This window comes from Cervus canadensis, chromosome 8 (assembly GCF_019320065.1).
Source record: "Cervus canadensis isolate Bull #8, Minnesota chromosome 8, ASM1932006v1, whole genome shotgun sequence".
Lineage (NCBI taxonomy): Eukaryota > Metazoa > Chordata > Mammalia > Artiodactyla > Cervidae > Cervus > Cervus canadensis.
The window spans coordinates 65,381,046-65,391,687 of record NC_057393.1 but is presented as its reverse complement, the minus strand read 5'-3'; the positions used below and the strand labels follow the sequence as shown (position 1 = coordinate 65,391,687).

The window sequence follows — 10,642 nt, the reverse complement described above, 5'->3', positions numbered from 1 at the left end:
ATTTCCTGTCTAGAGAAGATCCTTTAGCATTTGTTGAAGAGCTGGTTTGGTGGTGCTGAATTCTCTCAGCTTTTGCTTATCTGTAAAGCTTTTGAATTCTCCTTCATATCTGAATGAGATCCTTGCTGGATACAGTAATCTAGGTTGTAGGTTATTCTCTTTCATTACTTTCAGTACGTCCTGCCATTCCCTTCTGGCCTGGAGGGTTTCTATTGATAGATCAGCTGTTATCCTTATGGGAATCCCTTTGTGTGTTATTTGTTGTTTTTCCCTTGCTGCTTTTAATATTTGTTCTTTGTGTTTGATCTTTGTTAATTTGATTAATATGTGTCTTGGGGTGTTTCGCCTTGGGTTTAGAGCACTGTTTTCTGCCTGCTTCACCTTTGTCACACTTTGCAATAATATATTTGTGTATTATTTATTAATATCTGTTTTCTCCATTAGTCTGCAAACTACAAAGCAGGCAATGACTATGTCTGGCTTTACTCACCATTCTATATTCACAGCCTAGCACAGTGCCTGGCACAGAGCAGTCATTTAATAAAGTTTTATTGAGTACACAAATGACCAAAGATCAGTGTTCCTTTCACATGGTGTATAACACTGCCTCTAGATCTGTACTTGGTATTTATTCCCTTTTCCTAACATGCTACTACCTCAGTTGGCAAATTCCTCATTCAGTAAAGAAACCTCCTTTCTGAAGCCTCCCTTTACAAAATTTGCACACACAAAAGCATAGTTTTGCTGCTCAACCATGCACCTGCAGAATCTCAGTAACAGTCTGCACCCTAGCGTATTCTAGTTACTGATATCTGCCTCATCCATAAGAAAGAATCCCTAGGGTCTACTGCACCTCACATCCTGGGCCCCTGAAAAATGCCTGAGGGAAAAGGGGACTGGAAATGCCCTGCAAGATAGACTAACTGATGGGGTCAGGTCTTTGCGGAGATAAGAAGGAATGGGGTCCCACAGTAAATAAAGGGTTAGCCTCATGAGAGATAATGCATGCCATTCTTCAGAATGAGTGTGAAACCTGAATGGGGTGGGTGTGATGAAAACAGGAAGACTGTGAGGGGAAAAAGGAAGGAAGTTGACTTCGCTTCATGTACTCAGTTTAATGTGAGGAAGATACTCTTCTAGAGGGGCAAGGGTAGAGGCCTGTGAGAGTAAGAGAGAACAGAATAGCCACTGTGTTCAATGCTTAAGTCTTAGCAATACTTGACTACCAAGCAATGAGTAAAATGGCTGAATGCAAATGCCCTACAAAGTCAAGGCTTTACAAAATATAGGGATCTAACAATACGTGTTGGAGAAGGAAATGGCAAACCTCTCCAGTGTTCTTGCCTGGAAAATCCCTGGGACGGGGGAGCCTGGTGGGCTGCCGTCTATGGGATCGCACAGAGTCGGACACGACTGAAGTGACTTAGCAGCAGCAGCAGCAGCAATACATGTAGCTATACTTTCCCGGCTCTTTTTTCAGAGGAAAAATCTGATCTAAGTGGTTCCATTCTTTTGAAAGTCAGGTACTTTATGGTCAAGCATTTTAAGGGAATCTTTGATTTAAAAATATATGAAACCATACAGAGAAAGCTGAGTATGTTTTTTTAAATTATAACAAGGCCTCTCCTCCATGACTGCATTGAACAGGGTCTCTTCACATAAAAAAACACAAATGACTGGATGTACCTTAAAAACAGGGCTATGTATTACTCATTTCTCTATCAATTTACAGTCGTGCAAAATACCTTGCACAAAGGAGGCCTTCAAATAGTTTTAATGTTGCGTTAACTAAGGGGTATATAAAGTCCCTTAGACACTGCAATTGGGGGGAGGGGAATCTACAAATCTTTTTGAAATAACACAAATGTGTCTCTTCTTGTCAAAGTGGAATGGGCAAGGAAAAAGAAAACAGAGCAGTAGGAGAGATGAAAGTGAAGTCATTCAGTCGTGTCTGACTCTTTGGACCCCATGGACTGTAGCCTACCAGGCTCCTTCGTCCATGGGATTTTCCAAGCAAGAATACTGGAGTGGGTTGCCATTTCCTTCTCCAAGAGAGATGAGAATTATTAAAAAAATGCTCTTCGTTGATCCTATTAGTGGATTTAGTCAACAATTCACATGACTTTTCAACTTACAAGCCCTCATAGTATCAAGTGTGCAAAATCTGTAAGGGTTGTGAAATAATGCAACTCAGATGGGGACTTGAACCCACGGTTTTTAAACAGATCACACACATGGCCTCAGGGCTTTAATGCAGCTCACCTTCTTGATGTCTCATCACAGAAAGAATTCAGTGAGACACAAAGTGATAGGCAAGAAGTGAATTCATTTAGAAAGAAACACACTGAACAGAGCATGGGCCATCTCAGAAAGCAAGAGGGGCCCCAGAGTATGGGGTTGTCAGTTTTTACAGGGCTGGGTAATTTCATTAGCTAATGAGTGGTGGGATTATTTCAATTATTTCGGGAAGGTGCAGGGATTTCCAGGAATTGGGTCACCATCCACATGTTGACCTTTTATAGTCAGCCTTCAAACTGGTGGCTCAGAAGGTAAAGAATCCGCCTGCAATGGAGGAGACCCAGGTTGGATCCCTGGGTTGGGAAGATCCCCGAAGAAGGGAATGGCTACCCACTACACTATTCTTGCCTAGAGAATTCCATGGACAGAGGAGCCTGGCTGGCTATAGTCCATGGGGTCACAAAGAGTCAGACACAACTGAACAACCAACACACATTTTGGAACTGTCATGGAGCTGGTGGGTGTGGCACTTAGCTAATGCTAATGTATTACAATGAGGTTACCATAAGGCTCAAGGTCCACTGGAAGTCAAATCTTCTGCCATCTTCTACCTAGTTGGTTATAACCAGATTTTGTCATGCCCTATGGCTACATCCTTTCATACGGTTCATGAGGTTCTCACAGCAAGTATACTGGGGTGGTTTGCATTCCCTCCTCCAGTGGATCACATTTTGTCAGAACTCTCTGCTATGGTCTGTCCATCTTGGGTGGCCCTACACAACATGGCTCATAGCTTCCTCGAGTTACACAAGCCCCTTCACTACAACAAGGCAGTGATACAAGCTGAATGAGTTACAAGCTGGAATCAAGATAGGCAGGAGAAACATCAACAACTTCAGATATGTGGATTATACCACTCTAATGGCAGAGTGAAGAGGAACTAAAGAGCCTCTTGATGAGGGTGAAGGAGGAGAGTGAAAGAGCTGGCTTAAACTAAATATTAAAAAAAAAAAACAAAAAACTAAGATCATGTCATCCAGCCCCATTACTTCATGGCAATTAGAGGAGGAAAAGGTGGAAGTAGTGACAGGTTTCCTCTTCTTGGGCTCTAAAATCACTGCAGATGGTGACTGAGGCCTTGAAATCTGAAGACATTTGTGACTTGGCAGGGAAGTTATGACAAAGCTAGACAGTGTGTTGAAAAGCAGAGACATTATTCTGCGGGCAAAGATATGCATAGTCATGGCTGTGGTATTCCCAATGGTCACATACAGTTGTGACAGTTGGACCATAAAAAAAGCAGAACACAGAAGAACTGATGCCTTCTAACTATGGTGCTTGAGAACACTCCTGAGAGTCTCCTGGACAGCAAAAAGATCAAACCAGTCAATCTTAAGGGAAATCAACTCTGCATACTCATTGGAAGGACTGATGCTGAAGCTGAAACTCCAGTATTTTGGTCATCTGACGCAAACAGCCGACTCACTGGAAAAGTCCCTGATGATGGAAAAGATTGAGGGCAGAAGGAGAAGAGAATATCAGAGGATGAGATGATTGGATGGCATCACCAATGCAATGGACATGAACTTGGGCAAACTTTGGGAGATGGTGAGGGACAGAGGGGCCTGGCATGCTGCAGTCCATGGGGTCGCAAAGAGTTGGACATGACTGGGCAACAAAGCCTATGTCATTCTTTTAAAGGTTGTGCCCTACCGCCTTCCCTCCCACTTCAGTTGGATTTGTGGGAACATAAAGGGTACATTCACCTCCTAAGACCTTTCCTTTCCATTAATGTAAGGAAAAATTATGTCTGAGCACTGTCTTCAAAAGACATCCAGCTTCTATAGCTCTTATTTTCCTTCGCATTTCAAAAAGCAATGCTTTTCTATACTTGAAAGTCGACATTACTTTGCTGATAAAGGTCCGTAGAGTCAAAGCTGTGGTTTTTCCAGTAGTCATGTACGGACGTGAGAGTTGAACTATAAAGAAGGCTGAGTGCCAAAGAACTGATACTTTTGAACTGTGGTGTTGAAGAAGACTCTTGAGAGTCCCATGGACAGCAAGGAGAGCAAGACAGTCAACTCTGAATATTCACTGGAAGGACTGATGCTGAAGCTGAAGCTCCAATACTTTGGCTACCTGATGCCAAGAGCTGACCCGCTGGAAAAGACCCTGATCCTAGGAAAGATTGAGGGCAGGAAGAGAAGAGGGTGGTAAAGGATGAGATGGTTGGATGGCATCCCTGACTCAATGTACATGAGTTTGAGCAAACTCTGGGAGAGAGTAAAGGACAGGGAAGCCTGGCGTGCTGCAGTCCATGGGGTCACAGAGTCGAACATGACTTAGCGACTGAACAACAACAAAATACTTGAAAGACCTTCTATAGAACTAAGGATCTAACCATTAAACATATTCAATGGAAACACTCAAAGTAATGATTTCATTACCCTTGCTTAATGACCACCCTCTCTTCCCTGGGAGCCACATCAAACAGGGTAAACCAAAACTGTGCAGTCTATGATATATGTATGCTAAAACAGACTTGAAGATCTAGATTAGGAAAAATTCACTATTTTATTTAATGAAACACTGTAATCCATGTAAATTTTCCATATAGCTTCATGTTAACTGCCTAACTCTAGGCTATCACAGATTTTAGTTTTACAACAGTAAGGTACAGACAAAAATTAAGACTTGTAACAGAAAAAGGAAGACAGAGGTTGGGCTGAGTCACTGTGACGTTCTATAAAATTACAAGGTTTATCAACGAAATAAAAAACATGCCTTTAAAACATTTTTAAAAGTGAGTCAGCCCCAAAGAATCGGAACCAGCTCTACTCACAATAGCCAAAAGGTGGAAACAGACCCAAATGCCCATCAACTGATGAATAAACAAAATGTGGTATCCTTTCATACAATGGAAAATTATTTAGCCATAAAGAGGAATAAGTATTGATATGTGCAATAATATGGATGAATATTGAAAACGTATACTGAAAGAAGCCAGACACAAAACGCCATGTACTGTATGGTTCATTTATAGAAAATTTACAGAATAGGCAAGTCCACAGAGTCACTAGACTAGTGGCTGCCAGGGGCTGGGGCTGGGAAGAGGGAAGTATGGGGGAAGGGAGAAACAGAGAGTCACTGCTTAATGGGTCTAGGATCTCCTTTTGGGGTGATAAAAATGTTCTAGAACTAGACAGTGGTGATGGTTGCACAATGCTATTAATGTACTTGATGCCACTCAATTATACCCTTTAAAACAGTTAAAATGATGAATTTTATTATGTGAATTTTACCACCTTCCAAAGAAACATAGGTCACAATTTTCTATTTTATTTTAGGAATAAGAATTGGAACACAGTTTATTCTACTCAGCCGAGCATACATATACTAAAAACCGCAGGAATTCAGAGCAAGGTTTTGCTATCTATGTGCTCCTAAGGCAAGTTATTTAAGCTCTCTGAACCTCCCTGATGTATAAAATGGGAATAATAAAAGTATTTATTTTATATAAATGTTATGAAGATAAAATAGAGATAGAACAATCTAAGCACAAAATCAGGCCCATTAAAATTAAATTGATCAATAAAATGATCAATTTTATTGAATCTCAGTCCTGAGTAGGTGTCTTTCCAATATTCTGTGTGATGAAATTAGCAGGATGTATAAATCACTTGGACTGTATATGAGACTAGATGGCTGTCTGTAGGAAAGGCATTTGCAAGCTTGTTAGGTTTATAGCTCAACTAGCCTCTTTGTCCACGGAACACCATTTTTGCTTCAAAGAACAACTGACAGACAAATTATGGTTACTCAGACTTGGCTTTTTGGCAGACATTTTCTCAAAAAAGAACTTCATGGAAAACAATTACCAGTATTTTTTTTCCAATGACAAAATTCAAGCTTTCAAGTGAAAACAAGAATTTTGGAAAACATGTCTGCTACCATGAGCTTGACAGATTCCCATACTTAAAGATTTTGATGAAATTAGTAGTGATATTAATGTACTTTTTTCTCCAGTCTTCCTGAGAGATAATTGACATTCATCACACACAAAAAAACTGATTCTGTACCCTTTTTTCCTTCCATTAACTAAAAATTCACTTTCATTGGAACTGAAAGAGGAGACAACTGAGATTATTAATTCAAATTGAGATAAGCGAAACTTTACATGAGACCCTCCAGGAAAGCAATTTGGAGGCCTGACTAGAGACACAGATTTTCTCTAGAGGAATTTTTGTTCAGTGTAAGCTCTGTTTTATCCTGTCCCAGTGAAAAGGCCACACAAAAACAAACTTCCGATTCAAGATGGGTTCCTCTGCTCACCAAAGGCCTTGCATAGGCTAAAAAATAGCACTAACACTGAAAATGGCCTCAGAAATAGCATGGGTTGCAGACTGAGACTCTCTAATAGGGATTAAGGTGTGGTAATAATAAAAATTAAAAGCAGCAACCATTTTTAATGTATGGTGTTAGCAAGTGCCAAGCACTGATCTAGGAATTTCATATTACTTCAATTTTAATATTCCTATGGAATTTCTGTTACAGCCCTGTTTTGCCCTTTTATTCATTAGATCTGTATTATGTCACTTTTGAAACTACCATCCTAGTATACCATTCTTCTGCCTCCTATTATCCTAGAAAACATGAAGGAAGCACTGAGTTCCATAAAAACTAGATTGTACTATCAATATCCACCAACCAAGTAATCCAATAATTACCAAACTAAAAGTCTGATACTTCTTCCTACAACAAATTCCTCTTGCAAAATATTAACTTACTATTTCAGAATAAGAAATACAATACACTCCTTACAATAGTAAGATCTCAAAGAAAAGGAATCAAAACTACCTAAACTTCCAGGAATGCTTTGAGGCACCTCTTGATTAAAACAAAGGAATATTTCAGAAACATACCTGTTGGAGCCATCTTTCATATGGACTTTGGCATAAAGAACATCCACCATGCCAGGATCATCATTCATGTATTCTATCCCTGCCATCTCTACTTCCAGGGGTTTGCCCCCTGAAATGTCACTGCAAAGGAAAAAACATTAGATTTTCATAATTTTTTAAGCTAAGAGGGTTATTATATTTTGAAACATGGTAAATATACAGAGTCAAATATTACAAAAATGAAGTTGTTGGGGTTTTTTAATTTAACTAACATGATTTAACTGTCCTTGTAATTTCAAACTGATACATGTTTAATGAACACAAACTAGAACCACAAGTATTCCCAAAGTCACACCATCTCTATCCCAAGACCAGTTTATTATTAATAGCATATCTATCTAAGAAATGTCTAAAGAAAGACCAAGTGATGACAGTTCTGACTGACAAAGGCACTTACTGCACTGCCCACCTCTCCAGCTGTTAGGGAAATTAAAATGGAGGTCGTCTTGTTCAGCTTCAGAAGTAGCGGAGAGGCCTCCAACCAACTTCTGACCTTGTCTGGGCCCTGCCTGGACTATGTGCCTGCTTGTGAACACACCAATCATTACCAGTAAGTCAAGTGACACTTTAGATAAGAAAGGGAGTGGATCTTGGAATTTTTTAAGCCCCTGGAGGCCTGGCTAACCCCACTGGAGTCTAACGAAATTTGGTGACTCACAAGATGAAACAATCAGCATCGTAAAAGTAAAACCACAGCTGCATTTTTGCACACAAACTGATGATGATACCAGTTTGTGGCCTGGGATTATAAATGGGAGCCCCCCAAACTGCAATTCAAAATCTCGCCTACAGAGTAGATGAATGGCCCAGGGCCCTTTTCCAATTGAGACTCCAGATTGCTGTTAATAAGGTATTTCCAAGAAGGGTTCAAGTATGGCTGTAGGTGTCAGCTCAATTTGGTGATGTATACTTTGCATCTTCTCTCTATTGTTTCTATTTCTTTTTTCCCCCAATGACTGTATATTGAAATTAAGTTAAATTATCTTCTATTAGAAGTTAAAATTGTTTATTTGTGTGTAATGAGTGGTTTCTTGTTAATGAATCCTTCAAACTTAAAACAAAGCAAAACATTCAGCAAAACACCAGTTTTTACTTCATTATTTCTACAAAGTGCAAACAGTATTTTATGCATGTAAGAACAGTGAAGGTGCAAATTGGTATCACATCATTAAGAGCAATTTGGCAATATTTATAAAAAGTCTTCAAGAATAGAAACTCTTTGCTCAGGCACATATCCAACCACAGCCAATAAAGAAAGTTCTTTCAGAAGAATTCCAACTGATAAATGTAGAAGTAAAAACAGAATCAGAATATCACTATTTTTCAACCCGATGAAATATTTAATCAGTTTCATTATTTGTACAAAGGATGGAAAGTGGAAGTGTTAGTCACTCAATCATGTCTGACTTCTTTGCGACCCCATGGACTGTAGCCCTCCAGACTCCTCTGTCCATGGGATTTTTCAGTCAGAAATACTAGAATGGGTTGCCATTCCCTTCTCCAGGGTATCTTCCCAAGTCAAGGATCGAACTCAAATCTCCTGCACTGCAAGCAGATTCTTTATCATCTGAGCTGCCAGGGAAGCCACCAAGGATGGGGATAAGAAAAATTAAACATATACATTATATACATACACACACACACACACACACACACACATATATGCTTATACATATGTAAAATCTCAGAACTGATATAATACAAAGAAGATCAGGGTGCTTGGTGGGATGCACCAAGGTGCAGTGGGAAGGAAACTCTTCACCACATATCCTTTGTACTTAAAATTTTTTGAACCATGTATTACTCATTAAAAAGTTAAAATTAAAAAATACATGCAAAAGAAGCCAAATTCAAGAAGTATATATACTGCACATACATGAAAAAGAAGCCAAAAATAAAAGTATATGTGCTTAATGATTCTATTTATATGATATTAAAGAATAAACACATTTAATCTATGATAATAGAAATCAGAACAGCAGTTACTTCTGGAAGAAGTGAATTTACTGGAAAAGAGCATGAAGGAACATACTAGGATGATGGCAATGTTCTCCATGGGGATTTGGGTGACGTTACATGGGTGTACACATTTATTAAAATTCACCAACTACACTTAAGATCCATGCATTTTACTGTAAGTAAATTACACCATAAAGAAAAAATACATATATGAATACAAAAAAGTATGGGCACATATGCTCCAAAGTGCTGATGGTAATTATTTTTAGGTAATACTACTACAAGGGACACCTTGTTTATCTGCAATTTGGGGCTTTTATAAAGCTAACATATATTGCTCTCCTGTTAAATAAAACCCACCATCTTGCTTTCTTCGCAGACCCCTTAAACAGACTTATACTTCAACTAGTAAATAGGTGTGCCAACCCAAAACCCAGCTAAAAATCAGCTCATCACACAGCCTTCTCCAAGGCCCATGAGGCCAATGACTCTATTCATCTTTTCTACTCCCACATCCCCAGCAACTGGAACAGTGCCTTATGTAAAGTGAGTACTTCATAAATCTCTGATGATGTTCCACTATAACTGGAGATGTTCTGGACAATTTTGTGATTATGGACACATGCCTATACTATCATTGAATAAAATGTGGTACTGGCTCAAAGACAACAGGATGTTATGATTCATCAAAAGATAATTCCAAATAAAGAAAAACAAAAGTCTTACTGATATTTAATTGAGGCCCAGGGAGATTCTTTAGGAATCCTAATGACAGACTTCCTTGAAACATTAAGGCCATTATTATTTCAAAAGACCAGAATTTTTCTAGGTAACTAAATAACCCAACTATTTCAGACAGACATTTGAATGAAAAAAATAACAGTCTCAATCATAATTATCTCTATAACCACCTCCAATAAGTGGGATACTCGAAAACACAAGCCAAACTCCGAAATATCACCTGATTGAAGATTTTAGCTTCAATCAGCAATACAGTGCATCTTCATTCCTAGTAATAGCCAAAGAATTCAATATGAAAGACTGCCATTCAATTCATTCAAGTGCAGTCAACAAAACTGTTTTCAGAAAAAAAAAAAAAAAGTTTAATACTAAGTATACATCCCTCTACATTTTCTCAGCTCCAACTCTGCATAGTTAGACCACCAGAAAGCATCATACCCTTGGTTTAGTTTCCCACTAAAAAATTTGTACCAGGTTATATTTCATGTTCAGTTCAGTTCAGTCACTGAGTCGTGTCCAACTCTTTGCTACCCCATTAACTGCAGCACACCAGGCCTCCCTGTCTAGCACCAACTCCCAGAGTCCACCCAAACCCATGTCCATTGAGTCGGTGATGCCATCCAACCATCTCATCCTCTGTTGTCCCTTTCTCCTCCTGCCCTCAATCTTTCCCAACATCAGGGTCTTTTCCATTGAGTCAGCTCTTCGCATCAGGTGGCCAAAGTATTGGAGTTGCAGCTTCA

General features: G+C 39.2%; 1 protein-coding gene across 7 annotated transcripts in view; it reads right to left on the bottom strand.

Moving 5' to 3' along the window:
- The window catches only part of ASCC1 (activating signal cointegrator 1 complex subunit 1), a 102,487-nt gene that overhangs the window by 44,028 nt on the left and 47,817 nt on the right, over positions 1–10,642 (bottom strand). For all 7 annotated transcript variants that reach the window (XR_006270869.1, XR_006270870.1, XM_043476647.1 and 4 more), the window contains exon 7: positions 7,161–7,280. Coding sequence is in view for 5 of the 7 variants with exons in the window: in XM_043476647.1 (XP_043332582.1) it covers positions 7,161–7,280 (120 nt within the window). In the remaining 2 variants the exon portion in view is untranslated. The remainder of the gene's footprint in view (positions 1–7,160; positions 7,281–10,642) is intronic.